At 41.2% G+C, this 19,849-nt stretch overlaps 1 protein-coding gene across 2 annotated transcripts in view; it reads left to right on the top strand.

Annotated features, from left to right (window-relative positions):
- PRKCG (protein kinase C gamma) overlaps positions 1–19,849 on the top strand; it is an 881,135-nt gene that overhangs the window by 721,023 nt on the left and 140,263 nt on the right. The window contains exons 9-10 of one of the 2 annotated variants that reach the window (XM_073656296.1): positions 4,981–5,010; positions 14,475–14,606. In XM_073656296.1, the coding sequence (XP_073512397.1) occupies positions 4,981–5,010; positions 14,475–14,606 (162 nt within the window). The remainder of the gene's footprint in view (positions 1–4,980; positions 5,011–14,474; positions 14,607–19,849) is intronic. The other variant, XM_073656297.1, reaches the window with a different exon arrangement.

The raw sequence follows: 19,849 nt of genomic DNA, 5'->3' as shown, positions 1-19,849 counted from the left end.
TTACATTGATTCACATATACTCCAATGGCCGAGTCTGATCCGCAAAACGGATGACAATAGAACATGATCTGAGTCTCTGATCTTTGAGAGTAGCACACATGTTTTATTATTGTGTGCAGGCACAATACAGTTGTGCTGAAAAGTTTACATACCCCAGCAGAATTTTTCCTTTCTCAGCCTTGTTTCAGAGAATATGAGTGACAACAAAAAAACTTTTTCTCCTCTCATGGTTATTGGTTAGGTGAAGCCATTTATTGTCAAACTACTGTGTTTTCTCTTTTTAAATCTCAATGACAACCAAAAACATCCAAAAGACCCTGATCAAAAGTTCATATACCCTGGTGATTTTGTCCTGATAACATGCACAGAATTTGACACAAATGGGTTTGAATGGTTACTAAAGGTAACATCCTCACCTGTGACCTGTTGGCTTGTAATCTGTGTGTGTGCATAAAAGCTGAGTGAGTTTCTGGGATCCAGACAGACTCTTGCATCTTTCATCCAGCCACTGATGTTTGTGGATTGTGAGTAATGGGGAAAGCAAAAGAATTGTCAACAGATCGACGGGAAAAGGTAGTTGAACTGTATAACACAGGGAAGGGATACAAAAAGATATCCAGGGAATTGATAATGGCAGTCAGCAGCATTCAAACTGTGATTAACAAATGGAAAATCAGGTGCTCTGTAAAAACCAAACCACGGTCAGGTAGACCAACAAAGATTTCGGCCACAACTGCAAGGAAAATTGTTCGGAATGCAAAGAAAAGCCCACAAATAACATCAGCTGAAATTCAGTTCTCTCTGAAAACTAGCGATGAGGCTGTTTCAATATGCACAATAAGGAGGCACTTGAAGAAAAATGGGTCGAGCCGCCAGAAGAAAGCCATTACTGCGCAAATGCCACAAAGTATCTCACCTACAATACGCCAAACAGCACAGAGACAAGCCTCAAAACTTCTGGAACAAGGTAATTTGGAGTGATGAGACCAAAATTGAACTTTTTGGCCACAACCATAAACGTTACATTTGGAGAGAGGTCAACAAGGCCTATGATGAAAGGAACACCATTCCTACTGTAAAGCACGGAGGTGGATCGCTGATATTTTGGAGATGTGTGAGCTACAAAGGCACAGGAAACTTGATAAAAGTTGAAGGAAAGATGAATGCAGCACATTATCAGCAAATACTGGAGGCAAATTTGAACTCATCAGCCTGGAAGCTGCGCATGGGACGTACTTGGACGTTCCAACATGACAACTATCCAAAACACAAGGCCAAGTCGACCTGTCATTGGCTACAGCAGAACAAAGTGGCCATTTCAGTCTCCTGACCTCAATATCATTGAGCCACTTTGGGGAGATCTCAAGCGTGCAGTTCATGTTAGATAGCCCAGGAATTTACAGGAACTGGGAGCTTTTTGCCAAGAAGAATAGGCAGCTTTACCATCTGAGAAATTAAAGAACCTCATCCACAACTACCACAAAAGATTTCAAACTGTCATTGATATTAGAGGGGGCAATACACGGTATTAATGTGACATGGAGAAGTAGTGCTGTTGCAGAGTGTGACATGCAGAAGTAGTGCTGTTGCTTTAAAAGCATTCAGCAACTATTAGCAGTAACACAAGCACATGAGACAGGAAGTGTTGTGCTCCAGAAGGATCCAGCAACTAGAGGGGTTACACAGTCACAGGAGAAGGGGAGTGTTTTAGCAGAGCCCCAGGGGGATTGTGGGGAAGTTGTTTACTGTCTGGCCAGATCCAAAGAGAAAGGAGGCTCATGATCTGTATCTCACCAAAAGCAAGGGAGCAGAATTCAGGTCAGGGGGGAAGCTAAACAAAGGTCAGTTAGACTCCCTGAGCTATCAGTGTGGAGTATTATCAGTCAGAAAGATAAGGACTGGAAGAAAGCCTGTCATAGAGATCATCTCCCTCATCTCACCCCCCCTCCATCTCCATGCAGGATAAAGAATGCTGTGAACTATTGAGTCCTTGTGAAGGAAAAGCCTGTAGTTGTGTATGCATTAAAACTGTGCTGTACTGTGCTACCGGATAATAGACTGTGTACTGCTGTGCTAAAAAGGAGACTGTACTGTTATTACTTGATCCTGTTGCTCAAGACATTTGCATTGCACTGTCCGTGCCTCATTAAATGTTACTGTTCTACCATTTATGAAGACTCTTGTCAGATGTGTCTGGTCAGCAACTGAATCTATCATGTGCCTGAAAGAAGCTGCAGCCTATGGCCGCCCTGAGGAACGGTTCCCCCAGGATTCCTACGAATTCATGTAACCGGTCTCGCCCCTATCTGAACTTAGGCGGCGTGCATGTAACACATGCTTAAAAATTATCCTTAGTACTGCATTACTTGCTTAAAAAGAACTTGCACTGCTGTGAACGATGGCAGTCTTTGCGCACTGAGCAATCTATTACAGATCGATATTATGACGCTGAGTCACTTCTCACAGGCAAGCCGTGAGGAGGGAAAATCAAGGAGTCTGAGGTTGTAAGGATTATGTTAAGGACAAAGGGATAAGACAAACGGATAGTCAGAGGCAAAGTCCGGGGTCAGGTAACTAAGGTCAGAGTGCGTTAAAGGCAAAAGGGGCAATATAAACAAGTAGTCAAAAGGCGAATCCAAGGTCCAGCAACAAAGATCAGAAAATCAGAACACAGAGTACTGAACAAACACACCACTGAGCGAGGCTACAACTGGCAATGGTCTGACCATTGTCAGCCAGCTAAATAGCCAGGTTGTCACCCTGAACATGTGACACCTGGAAGAAACTCCACAGGCCCAGCCAGATTGGACAGCTGGGCTGTCATTCACAATACTGACAGACCAGCATGCCCTTGATCCTATACGGTGGCTGAGTTGTCCCTCACAGCGTCCTTAGAACACCGTGAGTTGTGGAATCGTGACAGTTATGCGTGCATCATTCAGCATGGTGTAAACAAGCTTTTATATGATCAACAGTCATTTAGTGTTGCTGGTCAGTTCATATAGAAGCCATTGCAGGTGGGCGTGCTTCAGTCAAGTACAGCACCAGGACCCTGTGAAGGCATCAGAGTGTTTTCTGAATTTTTCACAGCCACATAGACTAACATTGCTGATATTGATCCAACACTCAAATCAATTCAATATTAGACACATATCTGCATTTTTTTTCGGACCACTTGACCTGCCCAAAAAATCGGACATGTGAACGGCCCCATAGTCTATACTAGCTATGAGTTCTATCGGCAAAAAACATGGAACACTTATGTGTAAAATGGACGTCTGAATGAGCCCTAACTTATTAAGTATCATACATTAATATTGCACTGACAATTGTATGTTATAAGCTGATACAGAACTAGCAAAGTAATATAGAGATTACTATTATACTCTTATGCACATATAGATGAGATCCTTATCCTTATAGTTATAGAAGTCAAACTATTTCCTGCTTACAGGTGATGTAAATACTTTTATGCTCAAAAATGATAAAAATATTCTCGGAGTGATATCTTTATTGGCTAACCAGAAAATTTTATTTCCAAGCATTCACAGCACAGAGACTCCTTCTTCAGGCTGGTTTACAAATGAATAACTAAGAGCACAACATTTAAGAGATGTTGCAACAGGGCATTTGTGTATGTAGTGGATGGGGTGTTGCCTCCTTAAAATAAGCCAAGGAAATTAAATAAGGTTTTTTCTGCTACAAATGGAGAGGTGGTGGGAGTGATGGCTCAGTGATCTGGAGTTGGTTTGGTGGAGGTGTGAAGTGTGTTCAAGCTGACAAGGATATTAAAAACTTTGACAATGGGACTCAATTTAACACCTGGATTTATGACTCACTATTTGAATACACTTCACACCACCAGGCTGACTCCAGATCACTACGCCATCACTTCCACCACCTCTTCATTCTTTAACAAAAACCTTAATTTTATAACCTTGACTTATCTTTAGAAGGCATCACCCCATCCACCCCTTTCACAAATGTCCTGTTACAACATCTCTTAAAAGTTGTGCTCTTGTCTCAGCCATTCATTTGTAAACTCACCTGATGATGGAGCCTCTGTGCTCTGAAAGCTTGCAAATATAGTTTTCTGGTTAGCCAATAAAATTGTCACTCCTAGGTTCTCTATTGGATAATGTCAATGCGTCTCAAGACTAACCTGGTGACTTCTTTAGGACAATTGTATGGAAGAATTCTGATGAAGGTACAGGTTCAATCTTGAAATGTTTTGATGCTATCCAATAAACAATATTGTACTCGTGCACACACGTTAGCTAATAATATTCTTTAAGGTACAAATGTGTGCTTATGTTGTATTCATAGGCACAAGTGAGTTATCATTATACTCATAGGTTTGCTAGTGAATTAATATTGTACTGATGGTTTTACCTAAGCTGATAAAATATGTGCAAATAAATTGAGTTGGTTACTATCAATGGTAGAAAAATAGTACAAACAGAAGAAACGTTGTAATATATCTTGTCTTATTTATATGCTTCTTTCTCCACTTATGAGCCACTTTCTCCCAACCTTCCGTCTTTTAAACTCATCAACTGCTCTGAAAAAAGAACGCACATCCTTTGAACAGTCAGCACAATAAGAAGTCAGGTTACAGTTCCTATTATACTCGATGAAGAAGGGATAAGGAGTGAAAAGCGCTCAGCACAGTGTTAGAGCAGGTAGACAAAGGCAAAGAAACAGGCAGATCCTGCTACAGCTTCTAGGACATTTATTTTTACTTCAGTGTTGGATTCACAGCCACACAGCTCAGTGATGCTGCATAATGTTAGGAGTTGTTTGGCATAATAATTACAATTTTAGCCCAAAATTACTTTATTTTTCATCAATTTTTAGTTTGTTAGTTTGCTATAAGTATTTATTTATTCATTCTCCTTTATATCAGTTTCTCTCTGTTTCTTGAATAACCTTTATTTTCTTTGCCATTCCCACACTTTTTCATTTTGCTCTTTATTTCAGGCATGCAATTTTCCTCTTGAACTTTATGAGGTAATTTATATGTTATTTGTTGTGAAAACAAACAGCGTCTTGTATGTGCGTCTTGTTCTACTGTGACATTACCAACAGATTTACATCGTCTGTCTGGCTTGTAATGTCTCTGGTCTTGTGATCTTCTATAATGATACCGTGTTTGGAGCTAATGCCAGTGGAGTACCGGCCCAGGTAATAGGTAATACTATTGGACCCTGGAGAAGAGGCAGTGAGCACTGAAACGTCCCACGAGGAGCAAATCCTGACTACAAAATACAAGCTAAAGATCTAGAGATCTGCAGGGGCTGGTGGTCTACTGGAGAAGGAAGGATATTCGGGGGCCGGAGCAGCTGCCTGGGGGCATATAACAAGGGAGTCATCCAATTTATGCATTTCTTTTTTCTCAATTAAAGGGAATCTGTCAGTAGTTTTTTGCTATATATTCTGAGAGCAGCATGATGTAGGGGCTGAGAGCCTGATTCCAGGGATGTGTACTTACTGGACTGCTTGGTGCAGTTTTGATAGAATGTAGCAGGGCTAAGACTTTTAGGCTGTGTATAACCCCGTCCACACCACTGATTGGCATCTTCCTGTGTACACTGTGAATTGTCAGCAAGCTGACAATCAGTGGAGGGGGCGGGGTTACACAGATTAGCCTGACTGCCTGGCACGTGAGACCTAGTCCTCTAGTGATAATCTCCTTCTGATAAAATACTGATTGTATTGAAACTACAATACACAACCTAATAAATGACACATCCTGGGAATCAGGCTCTTGTACCCTATAATATGCTGCTCTCAGATTACATAACAAAAACCTACTGACAGATTTCCTTTAAAAGACCTGAATTCAATATCCCCACTAATAATTTACATAAGATATAATCATTTCTGGCATCCTATACACAGATCAGTACTTGTATCAAATAGCTGAAAGTTTGCCACCTACAATGAAACGTTATGAGGGTTCCACATCGACTGGAGATAAAAAAAAAATGGGTCTCATTCAACAGTTTTAAAATCTGTTAGATAAAATAAAAAAGACTATGACTTTACAACCCCCCCTTCAGATTGGAGCACCTGCATAAAGTAGTATCAAAGGTGAACATGTATGGTCAATTACAACCACTAGTGCCAACCAAAAGTCTGGATTTTTAGTAATAGGGGTATTGGTAAATATCACCCTTTCTCTGCTCGATAGACAGAGCTCACAAAGGTATAGTAAAGTACGTGAAAACATATTCCTTTGTCTCTCATTATTGTGTTTGTGTACATAAAATTTTTTACAGGCAAATCGCGACTTGAATCTGCGTAAAAAAGTGCTGAAAACCCGCCGCGAAAAATGAACATAGTGCACAGCAATGTAAAAACGACATCGCTGTGCACATGTTCAGTCTTATATAGTTTCGTTTAACTGCTTCAGGAGTTAGACACCACAAAGTGGTTAATAGAAGTGACATGATTATTCTCTTGGCAACTTCCGCTAGGAATGTGCTCACTGGTTAAAGTTTCAATTTTTCCTGAAGTGGCTTCACCTAGGCAAACCTTGTCTGGTTTGTATACAGTGGGGGAAATAAGTATTTGATACATTGCCAATTTTTCAAGTTTTCCCACCTACAAATAATGGAGAGGTCTGTAATTTTTATTATAGGTACATCTTTCTGGTTTCGGGGCTGTCGCTGGGCAACATTGAGTTTCAGCTCTCTTCAAAGATTTTCTATTGGGTTCAGGTCTGGAGACTTGCTAGGCCACTCCAGGACCTTGAAATGCTTCTTACGGAGCCACTCCTTAGTTGCCCTGGCTGTGTGTTTTGGATCATTCTTATGCTGGAAGACCCAGCCACGACCCATCTTCAATGCTCTTACTGGGGGAAGGAGGTTGTTGGCCATAATCTCTTGATACATGACCCCATCCATCCTCCCTTCAATACGATGCAGTCATCCTGTCCCCTTTGCAGAAAATTACTCCCAAAGTATGATGTTTCCCCCACCATGCTTCACTGTTGGGACGGTGTTCTTGGTGTTTTACTCATCCTTCTTCTTCCTCTAAATATGGCAAATGGAGTTGATACCAAAAAGTTGTTTTTTGGTCTCATCTGACCACATGACCTTCTCCCATGCCTCTTCTGGATCATCCAGATGGTCATTGGCAAACTTCAAACGGGCCTGGAAATGCGCTAGCATGAGCAGGGGAACCTTACGTGCCCTGCAGAATTTAATTCATGACTGTGTAGTGTGCTACTAATGGTAATGTTTGAGACTGTGGTCCCAGTGTGATCGATTGTGTGGACAGGTACCTTTTATACAGGTAATGAGTTTAAACAGGTGCAATTAATACAGGTAATGAGTGCAGAGTAAGAGGGCTTCTAAAAGAAAAACTAACAGGTCTGTGAGAGCCAGAATTCTTGCTGGTTGGTAGGTGATTAAATACTTATTTCATATAATAAAATGCAATTTAATTATGTAAAAATCATACAATGTGATTTTCTGGTATATATTTTTAGATTCCGTCTCTCACAGTTGAAGTGTGCCTACGATAAAAATTACAGAAATCTCCATTCTCTATAGGTGGGAAAACATTCAAAATCTGCACTTTATCAAATACTTATTTTCCCCCCTTTACATCCATTGAGACCATATGCACACAGAGTTTTTGGAGGAGATTTTGGAGCATAAGCTGAGTGAAAACTCTCCAAATCCTTCTCAAAAAGTTAAAAATCCTCTAAAATTTGGAGGTTCTGCTTAGTTTCTACTCTGAAAACTCGGCAAAAATACTCCGTATGCACATAGCCTTATTGCTCATGACAGTTCACAATATTATTAAAGTTTTAGTCCAACATTTATGGCAAAGGTTTATGCAATATATGTGAGATAGATGCAGGTTCTGCCTTCTTTCGAACACACAGGGAATGGAGGGTTTCTAAAATGCATGATTAAGTGTGCAATAATAATCAGCTCTTGTTAATATTTAGCCGTCATGCATATGCCCCTCTATAGAAAATGCTGTAAAGCCAAACTGGTATTTTAATCAATGGTTATTCTTTAATGCTTTATATTAATTAGGACTAATAATAACTTTTAATATAGTTATTGCAGGAGTTCATGTCAATGTTTGTGCACCACTCGACTATTCCACTAGAGGGCGGACTTGCTCTACTATATAATTCTCCATCATAAACCTTTTCCAGTTGCAAGTAAAGAAATGCCGCAATCTGAGATCTGCTCTTAAAGCTTGTGTTTTGTGACAGCTATTCCCTTAATATACAGTGAATTACAGTAACTGTACATTATTACCCAAAGAAAGTAAAATAATAGTACATTATTCACTTTAAATTGCTATATTTTCACAAATGGTAAAGCTTCTTAGCTCCAGGGGAAAATTCAATTTTTCAAGCTTCTTCAGTTTCCATTCAAGGCAAATTGAGAAATAAAATGATTTTTTAAACCTTTCATCTTTTATTTTTTTTAATATTACAAGAATAATCCATTGCTATTAAAATTGTGAAATAGTGGCTACAGACCAGATAAGGCACCGCATGTGTGTGTTACTCTGCTCTACTTTTGCTTTATATCACATTATATCGGAGGCTTTATTGCAGGAAAACGAGCGCTATTTGTTTCCGGTAAAATAGCATGATGGAAACCTGATGGACCACGTTATAGTCATTGGGGCCTTTTGGGCACCATTGATGGAGAACAAAAGGGAAAATAGAAGTGCAGATGTGAACCCACTCACCGTAGAGCATCCTAAATCCTATAGAATTAATCAGGAACACTTTTCTTTTTTAAAGGGGTTGTATCCTTTTAGAAAGTATTGGTCCCCAAATGCAGTATGTTATATAAAACAAAATCGCTTTTCTCACCAAACCCAGGTCCACAGCTCCACCATTGAGTCTCTGCTGTTGCTCCCTTTGCCTCATACTGGCTGCTGCGCTGCCGACGTGACTCAGTACTGGACCTGGGGAGGGTGAATAATGCACTTTTTGTTATAACAATCTGTGCATGGGGACCAAGATTTTATGAATGGGGACAACCCATTTAAGGCTAGGGTTACGCAGCCACTCAGGTTGCACTACAGTAATTCTTAGACAGATCACTAGAATAAAACCATTTGTGTGACATGTCTGCCACTTGCTATTTAGCCGCTATTTGTAGCTGCAAATCCCCCCATTCCAGCAAAATCAAAGACAAGCCACATGAGTAACCCTTTCCCTCCGCAGCCAATTTTCCTTTTTGCCCTTATTGTATGGCAGTAATGGGGGCCTTCATCAGGCACCCAGCTGACACAGTAACCTATCGGCACCCCGTGATAGCCTCATACAGTGCCAATGGGAACTGATAGGTGAGTACAGTGATCGATAGCGGCATTTAAATGGTTAACAAGCCTCTACCGGAGATGAGCTGCAGTTAGAGGCAGATACCGGCTATTTAACATAGCCGGTATCTGCCACCTGTGGAGAGAACACAGCTGCTGAGCCTTCTCCACATGGAATCACCCCTGTAATCACATAGATGCACATGATATTGTGCTATGGGGTTAACGGGACCCCGATAGCTGATTCATGCTGCCAAAACCACAGGTAGCGTGAATCAGATGATTGCAGCCAGACATATTTTTCTCTGAAATTCTGCTGCATTGAAGATCCAGCTGATGACTATAGCCGGAGACAAAACTAGTCCAGCGCCGCCCTTGGCCGGCTCTTCCCAGCACTGCCAGAGGTGACTGACAGGCCTCTCTCTATGTACACACCTTGGAACGACATGTCAGTCACCTGGAGTGGTGTGAGAAGAAGCTGGCCAGAGCTTTTAAGAGAAAAATATACCTGTCTGCAGCCGTGCATGCTCTAATTGATGTTGCCAATCAACTGATCGGTTCCCTTTAATATTCCTCCTAAAAGCACAGCAGCCATGACAAGGTGAACAACTTACTCTCCTTGGACAAAGTGCTGTATGTTGTTAATTGTTTTTCCCCTTTTAGGCGGCCTCTGTTGCCATGCAACTAGCAGCCTGCGGCTTGGAAACAGACTCGGGATACAGTGTGGAGAAGACAGAATAAGCCTAAATTACGTTGTTATATCAGCCCAGAATTGCCGTTTAATGAAGTACGATCAGCACGTGAATCTCGAGTGAAATGTGCTCTCAGCTTCGAAAGTCACCATCCTGCAAAAACCGCAGGAGTCATGGAGGCCGCCATACATGGTATTTAAAGGGAATCTATCAGTAGGTTTTTGCTACCTCATCTGAGAGCAGCATGATGTAGAGGCAGAGACTCTGATTCCAGCGATGTATCACTTAGTTTACTGGGTGCTGCAGTTGTGACACAATCAGAGTTTTTAGATGTAGCACATAGCAGAGCTAACAAAGCTATCCCCACCCTCTTTCTGTGTATATTGAGTAATGACAATAAGTTGCTGATCAGTGCTGGGGCGTGGTTGGACCAGGATGCATGGGAGCTGTAGTTCTGTAGTAATAACCTCCTGCTGATAGAACATTCATTGTATTGAAACTACAGCACACAGCCTAATAAGTAACACATCCCTGAAATCAGTGTATCAGCCCCTACATCATGCTGCCCTTAGATTATCTGCTGACAAATTCCCTTCAATCATGACCTTTGGGGGCTAACATTGCCCAGTTTTCTGCCTGTGCTTAGACGAAGGGCTCTCTGTTAGTTCACTTAGATCAGAGTTTCCCAAACTCCAGTCCTCATGGACCCAACAGATCATGTTCTCAGGATTTCCTTAGCATTGCACCGGCGATGGAAGTAACAAGGCAATCAGAATTCTCTCACCTGTGCAACACTATGGAAATCCTGAAAACATGACCTGTGGGGGCCGTGAGGACTGGAGTTTGGGAAACACTGACTTAGATGACTTACATACCAGGAAAAGAGCCCAACGTTAAGAATCTGATATGCCATCATTGACAAGATAAAGGCCAAAGAGTTTCCCTTGCTCTCTATCTCGTTGGTTTGTGTATACCATTTTTTATTTGTATTGGAAGTCACAAGAAATGTCACTTTCCTATACAAGACACCACCACAAAACAAATGGTAAACATTTTTTTTACATTGGGTGGGGCCCTAAGGTGGACGAATGTTAGGGCCCCTTTGCATACCTGTGCTGCCCCGTCCTTGGGTGCAAATTTATTACTAACAATAACCTGGAACACGACCTGTTACGTGAAGACTGGAGATGAGGAACACTTATGTAAGGTGGTGAAGGTGCTTATTTGACAGCTTTAATACATGTGAGGAATGTGTAAGAAATAGACATTCCTCACATGTAATAAAGCTGTCAAACCGTCGCAAATCATGCACACGGGAGTGATTCACACATATCACCGAGCAGCTGTAACTACTCGGTGCTCGCCCGAGCATACTCGCCGAAAGGGTTAACAAAATATACTTGCTCATCACTACTTATTTGCAGAGCTATGGAAATGTCTAGAAAGCTTTTTCTCAAAATAATGGTGACATTTAAATTGTGCCATTTGGCTGCATTAGCAACAATTAGAAGACATGAAAGGCCGGGGGCAATGCTCGCTGTCATTGTCCTACAGAACTAAAGATGTAGGCTACTTTATTACAACTATTATTCTCTAGCCCTTAGAGAGATTAACTGCAGCCTACAGTATGCTGAGGAGCCCCCAAGGCCACAGGGAAATTTGAGCATTTTCAGACTAAATCTCCCAATACAATCTAGATAGATGTTGGCCGAGCGATGCAGCAACTCTGCTGTACACTGGAGCGCTGGCCGACATCTGGCTGGCTCTGCTGAGCGCTCCTGTGTTCTCTATTAGAGTGCTGCTCCCGAACATCTTAGCTGGCGGTTTATCTCTTACAGAACAAAAGGATCAGCAGTCCAAAATTCCTATCTCCCCAACAATCATTTGTCGGGGTATCCTACATATTCAACTGTTGGCTGAACCCATCAATATTGGCAAAAAGACTGAGGTTAGTCTATTGCGTGTGGCGACCTTAAGGCTGAGTTTACACTTAGCGACTAGCGTCTGTTTACAACTGCTGACCAGCTACATGTAAGCCAATTGGTGGCCATTTATTATCACACAGACCTACCATACTTCCACATGCACAGAATGATTGGTAGTACAATCCCTCTGTGAGCATAGATTGTCTTTGTTCTCTCCAGCACATTTTCTGTTGACATGAATCTAGCACATGTGCTGTCGAGTTTTATGATTTATAAGAAAACTTAAAATCATTTCAACCAACGAACAAGAGTTTTGCTGATTTGTCAGGTGCTTTACCGCCTATTTACACTGCATGATTATCGAGGAAACTAACATTCCTAGGAATGCTCTAGTCATTACCAAAAATCTTCCAATGTAAATCCACCCTTAAATTGCACTGCCTAAATTGTGGACAGGATTAGTTAATCTGAACCAGTAAGTATGCTGTTTGCTTCCCCTTGAGGTATCTGAGGACAGCCGGGGTGTTCACATTTAAAATTATATATATGTGCAATCATTTGAAGTTTTAGACTTTGTACCAAAAAAATAAATTCTAAGATAATCTAAAATTAGTTCTGCTGTGTTATAAAGTAATTGATACAGATTTATTAATCTGTCCTAATATACAGTCAGATAAGATTTTGACTAGACAGTCTAAAAGGAAACTAGTCCGTGCAAAATGATTGCTCAAATCAAGCACAGGCGCTCGGTGCACCCTTAGTGTGGCCAAAAGTTCAGCACCTCTTACCTCCTCTTTGTTTTGTGTGTCTCCACCCTTCTCTGGCTCCAGTAAAGTCACAGCTGTCAATGAAAGAAGACGAGGTGGAAATCGATGCACAACAAGTTGTTGGGTAAGGGGCAGAGAACCACTCTGCCACCTCAAGGGTGTACATTGTCCTACACAATAAGGGACTTTAAGTTTAGACATTGCTACATTACTCTCCGATGGCCAAAGGTGAGTTAAAGGGTTGATTCTAATATGTATGGTTTTGTTTTACCTGCTTTTTGCTTACAAAAAAAATCATTTATTCTATAAATCAGGTTCTCCAACCTTTTTTGCTATAAAGATAATCCATAAAAAATGGCACTTCCACAAAAAAATATAAAAAAAAAATGCGCTGAAGCTGTGTGCTCCAGAAGCCAGAAGTATTTATATAAAAATTTGCAGCATTAAAACACAGCGCATTTCGGCTATAACAGCCTTTATCAGGTATCTCTCTTTATTCCCCTTTTCCTAGGGAAATCCTTCTTTTAACCTTTTTTGCTGGATGTTGGATAATTCATTTTTTTTGTTCAACCATTTGCTCCCATGGATGATTACAAATACAGGAGAACTTGTTACTTACAAAGCATTAAAAAAGCAAAACAGGATAGAAGCAATTCAGTATTTTAACAGGTTGGATAATTTTTAGACAGGGTTGGATTTTATCATCTCTGGTTGTATTACCTACAAGATTGTATGTACATACTTTTATTATTACTTTTACTTTACTTTTATTATTACTTTTAACATGTTTGTTAAATGCTGGGATTTTTGTCTGGTCTATATGTTGCAATGTTCACAATGTCAAACTGTTTGATGTATCCTTGCTGTTATACATGTACCGAAATCTGCTTATGTCAAACATCATGTGATCATTGGAAATTTATGAAATGAAAAAAATATCTGAACTCTGCTTCTCGCATTTTATACAGGTTTATTTGCTGCCTTGAAGTAGACTAAAAGTACATTTTAATATATAGACTTATCTGTTGTCAAGCTGTTACTCTGCTATCTTCTATTCTAAACCATATGCAAAATCAATGATCCCCTGTGTGTCTGGCAAGCTGCTTAATAGCTTGGAGATGGAGTGTAGTCACTCACTGACAGCAGCTTGCGTTATTACTAGGGAACAACTTTTACGATACTTGCCAAGCAAAGTTTCTTTAACTTGTACATAGAAAATGTATGAGACTACATATGGATTATGTATGAAAAGTGGTGTAGAGTAGTATAGAAGGTGACTTTTCTAATTTTCACAGGGTGGAATGAATGTTTGAAGGCATCTTAAGTCGATTCCAGAATGGCATTTAAACGTCTATGTAAAGGGAAGCGTCTTCCCTGACCCTTGTGTTCCATGCACACTAGATACATCTCACACTCATCCTCACTGGGTTGACCGTGATCAACTTGTACATTTTGAACTTTCACAACACAACGACATGAGATTTACTTTGGGATGTGTATTTGATTGTAGCTTTCCGTTTGAGTTTTTTATAATTTCACAGTAGTGCATTCGTACTAATGGGAGATCCTACGTCTTGCCTCACAATCTCTTATAGTACGTACAGGTAAATAGGTTTCTTTGCAGGCACATTATATCACATGATGCTCCTTTTACATGTGCCTACAATATTGATGCATACAGAAAAATGACAGCCTGAATAAATCATCTCAAGATTCTTTCATTTTAAGAACTGTATAAATCTGGTTGGTTAATGAATTATCTTTATTTCACCTCTGTTGTGCAGAAAGTCAGACGAGGTCCAGTTCCGAGTCCAAGCCCAACAGATTCCAAACGAGTCAGCTTCTTTGGTACTAGTCGCTTCCACATCTCAGATTTCAACTTTCTCATGGTGCTTGGGAAAGGAAGTTTTGGAAAGGTTAGTAAATCTTGGCATTGGGTGTGATAATATTTAACTTATTATATCAACCTTTCTAGGACACTCTTACTACGGACAGAGCAAAGCACAGAAACTTATGCAGATGTTGAGTAATAATGTATTTTTTACCATTGTACGTAGTGTAATAAATCTTATATAAATGTACTGTTAAAGTGAACCCATCAGCTGATTCTTGCTGCCCAAACCATGGGCAGTATGAATCAGAGCCTGGCTGCATGATTGCAGAGATGTATATTTTTCTCTGAAATCCTTTTGCATTTGAGGTAAAAGGTTCTTTTTAATGTAGACAATTCCTTGGATCATGTCTAAAAGAGTGGTATCTGTGTTAATGTTCATTTCTTGTTGAATACAATGCCAGAAATAGAAGATGTAAAGGTGTTGTCCTATGAACAAAGCACATTTTAATCAATATAACTTGGAATATGTAGCGCTATGGCCGGCACCCCTTCATGGTGTCCCCTTCTCTCTCCATGCAGGGACACCGGCTTATTCACAAATCCAGCATGGTCCCCAGTGTGCTTCCTGCCATCTGTTCTTGTGTGCACTGTAGTTCTCAGAGGCATGCCAAGTGTGCACGCACGCTCCCCTGCTCTTAAAGGGGCAATGCGGTCATATAGTTAATGCCCTCAGCTTTTAGCTGAGAGGCACTTAGTATAATGATGCACCTGCAAGATGGCTCCCAGCCAATAGCTGGGAGGCATCTTGTATGAAAGACTCCCTTCCCAATTAGGGAGTCGCCAAGCAATGAGTTTAGTCATTAGGTAGTGGGGTGTTCTACCACTGCAGTTGTGAGGTCCCCTGGTCCTCGTGCGGCCAGGGTCCTGAACCCAAAACCCTGGTCCTGGTGCAGCCAGAGTCCTGAACCCGAATCCTTGGTCCGGGTGCGGCCGGTGTCCTGACTCCGAATCCATGGTCTCGAAGTGGCCAGTGTCCTGAGCCCAAATTCCTTGTCCCAGTGCGGACAGTGTCCTGAAGCCGAATCCCTGGTGCTGGTGCAGCCTGTGCCTAAACATTGTCCCCTGTTCCTGGTGTGGCCAGTTCTGTTCCTGAGGTCCCCTGGTCCCAGTGCTTCCAGTGCATGAACATTGTCCCCTGGTCCTGGTGCGGCCAGTACTGTTCCTGAAGTCCCCTGGTCCCAGTGCAGCCAGTACCTGAACATTGTCCCCTGGTCCTGATGGGCCAGTCCTGTCCTCAATGTCCCCGGTACTAGTGCGGCCAATGCCTGGACATTGTCCCCCAATCTGTGTGCAGCCAGTCCCTGATCCAGTATCTTAGACTGGTGTGTCTGAACGAAGCCCTAATCCGTGTCAGCAGGTGAAGTACTGAGATCTGCCCAGGAGTAGTACCTGGACGACTACCTGCTGCCAGTTTGTCTCCACCATCAGGAGCTCCAATGAACACCAGGTAGCTGCTTAGCTATGCCCCTCCCTGAGCAGGCCGACCCTGTGGCACAGTGGGTTCACAAATCCATGTGCACCACGTTGGGCATAACAGAAAAATAATAATAAGTTCCATAATTGGAATGTTACAATTTTTTCCTGTGCTGAGGTAAACTTATAAATGTGCTCATGGTGTGTGCTGTTATTTGCTGTTTCCCACCATGCAGAGCTGCTCTAGTTCATGGTTGGCATATACCACAGCTATTGGCAGGGGAGGAATAGCATCAGCTAATTATGATAAGTGAATATACAAGACGACAAAGAAGGAGCTCATAGGTGTTGTTTTCTGAGTTAACACAGTAGTGAGTGATTCTGCTGCTAGTCCAGCCGTCAGAGCTCATCATAAATGAAGTCAGTCACTTAGGAGCACAAGTGGCTATTTAGCTTATATGTCAACCACTTGATTTTTGATGAGCTCAGAGGACATTGATGAGACAGAAACACTCACTGCTATGATAAAACATGCAGGGAAATGTGTTACTTCAGAAAGCAGCAACTGCAAGCCCCTGTTGTTTCTTCTGTTTAGTCACTTATCATAAGTGACTTATGCTTCCACCTTTTGCCAGGAGCAGTGGTATGGGCTGACCAAAAACTGGAGTGGCTTTGTATTGTGAGACACAGCCATTACACAGTACACAGCAGAGGAACATTTATAAGATTATCTCATCACAGGAACAGGTTGTTAACACATCCAATCATGGAACTTATTAATATTCCAAGATCTATTAATAAATGTATTTTGTTTGTGAAACAACCCCTTTAAGGTGAGCAGACATATTAGACTCAGGCTGACTTTGGAGAGAATGGTCAACTATCTAACATATCTATAATGTTCTGGATATGTAAAGGGAGGAGAGGAGTGGAGGAAGGTTGGCATGTTTTAAATCCAAGACAATTTTTTATGTCGTAAAAGTTTAGGAGAAATATAAAAATTATCATTAGCTATGATGAAAAATTGTATATACCTTGTATTTATGACTGAGGTCATATTCACAACAATTTTTTTGCATTATAATTTACACAGCAAGAGTTTAAGAACTTATTTCATTGCAGTCATATTGTAACATGAATCATAAGATGTCTGTATGTCCCTCCCTGTAGACGGTGCCTCTATTGTTCTTAGAGGAGAGTAAGTCTTTAAATATGGGATATAAATGAAAAAAAATCAGTTCCATTCATCTCATGGAGTTATGTTTTATAAGCAAACGTATGGATTTCAAGAAGCCCCATTTAGATGAATAGTTCGGTCACAGAAACGTTTACATCAAATTTGCTGTGTGTGATTAAATCTTTAATGAACAGTCCTTCATTCCACGGAGAGGCAGGATCTCAGCTTCTGGACCCCCATGGATATTATTTCTTGTTCTTTTATGTTGCCGGAGTGCATTCCACTTGTATATATCCAGTAGTTATGTATTTTATTCACATCAACAATCAATCTAGCTATGCTGGGCTGATTAAAATCATCAGGAAATATTACATTTTTCATTTTCTGCTGACCAATAGATGACACTGTTTTGTTTGACTCATTTGTCGGACTTTATTGTCATGCATTTGGTTATGGTGAAATTGATTTATTTATGCATTGGCAATCAGAATTCTCCCTCCATGAATACTGGATCCCGTTGCGAGTTTACTTCAATTGATTTGTGCAGCAGGGCTTCATTTTCTGAACTGAGTAAAATAAATAATGTAAAGTGCTTATGATGTAAACACCCAAGGATTTTATATTACATATATTCTGTATAATGGAAGCTAAATGAAAGAAAAGCAAAGTCAAGCCGCTGTTGGTTGTATCATTAATTCTAGAGACTACAGGAACATATTAATAGGTGCTGGGTTTATAAATAAAACTGTTGAGTCATGAGTGAATAAGATAGTCTCTATATACTATAAAACTTCTTTTCATCAGGCACCCCATTTCACCTCCTTTCAGTTCCTTAAAGGGAATCTGTCAGCATGATTTCACCCTCAAACTATTTAAATATGGATGTAGCACTTTCAAAGACAAGTCCAGCAATACCATTGCATGGCCAGTCCGTTCCTCCATTACTGAGAAATCAGCGTTTGAATTGGTATACAAATGAAGCTGTGGATTTAAAGCCTCTGTCACTCCAGCTCTATTCCCCACCCATCGCCGTCTCCTTCTAGACCAGTGGTGCTTAAAACCAGTCCTCAAGACCCACCAACAGATCACGTTTTCAGCATTTCATCAGTATTACACAGGTAATAATTCCACCACATGTGCAATATTAAGGAAATCCTGAAAACATGATCTGTTGGTGGGTCTTGAGGACTGGAGTTGAGAACCACTGTTCTAATCTCAATGTTGTGTGACATTAAAAATGGAGTAATAACTAGTGATGGGCGAGCACTAAAATGCTCGGGTGCTCAATGCTCGGGTCGAGCACATTGGTATACTTGGGTGCTCGACCCGAGTAATGAGCCCAATGTTAGTCTATGGGAAACTCGAGCATTTTTCAGGCAGCTCCCCCCGGCGGTCTGCAGAGGGCCTAAAAATTGCCCAAGTCGATGGGAACAGTGCTCAAATGGCATGGGAACAGCATGGGGAAGACCCCTTGAAGCATTTCTGACTCCCAGGTCACTGCTGTCAACAATGTTGTCAGAGGTATTACGCCACTTTAATGGACTCACAATAAAGCATACTGAAACAAAACCAAAATGGATTTTCCTGGGAAATATGTTAAGGAACATTCTTCCCAGGGCAATGACTTGTGTATAAGGCAAAATAAATAACCAAAACTACTCCTCCACACCTTGGGCTATGTTCACATGTAGCGTTTTTGATGCGTTTTTGCATTTTTGCATTGCTTTCAACCGTGACAAATGAATTCACCAGGAAATGTCATTTTAACATTTTACAACCTTATCTGGCCATGTGGCGTGTGGGACATGATCAGACACATCCTGCTTCATTTATGAAGGAAGGACTCTGAAAGTCACAAAGCCTATTTTCATAGGGCCACCAGGCGGCCTTTACTATTCTTAAAGGGCCAGCAGTCTGCCCTCACTATTCTTAGAGAGCCATCAGCTGGCTATGCTTTATTGTTTCCATTACTAAAGAGTGGGTCTCCTATACTTTTATTGCATATGCAGTGAGTGGCAGGGCTGCCCAAAATTTGGACGCACCCCAAAGAGACTTAGAGGAGGGCCTCATGAAGAAATGTTCCCATTATTAGGAAGTGGGTCTCCCATAGTGTTGGCCTATGCAGTGAATGCAAGGGTTGTCAAAAATTTGGAGGCACTCCAATGCCCCTTGGAAGAGACGTGGAGGTCAGAGGGCCTCCTGAAACAATGTTTCCATTATTAGGACGTGGGTCTCCCATAGTGTTGGCCTATGCAGTGAATGCAAGGGCTGCCAAAAATTTGGATCTACTCCAAATCCCCTTGGAAGAGACGTAGAGGAGGGCCTCCTGAATTTTTTTTTTCCCATTATTAGGAAGTGGGTCTCCCATAGTATTGGCCTAGGCAGTGAATGCAAGGGCTGCCAAAAATTGGGAGGCATTCCAATGCCCCTTGGAAGATACGTGGAGAAGGGCCTCTTAAAAAATGTTCCCATTAGAAAGGAGCGGGTCTCCTATACTTGTAATGCCCATGCACTAAGTGCATGGGCTGACAAACATTTAGCCCTGGGGGGTATACATGAACATACTGTATAAAAATTTTTTTTTACGGGCGTCATAAACACCCTTTAAAAAAATTATGTGGGTGTTGCATCACGGACCACGGTCACCCTGGTGATATGGAGGTGGAAGATGAGGA

This window comes from Phyllobates terribilis, unplaced genomic scaffold, assembly GCF_046119375.1.
Source record: "Phyllobates terribilis strain yellow unplaced genomic scaffold, ASM4611937v1 Scaffold_12__6_contigs__length_324123572, whole genome shotgun sequence".
NCBI lineage: Eukaryota > Metazoa > Chordata > Amphibia > Anura > Dendrobatidae > Phyllobates > Phyllobates terribilis.
Note: the sequence above shows the minus strand (reverse complement) of the source record. Positions and strands in the feature narration are given on the sequence as shown.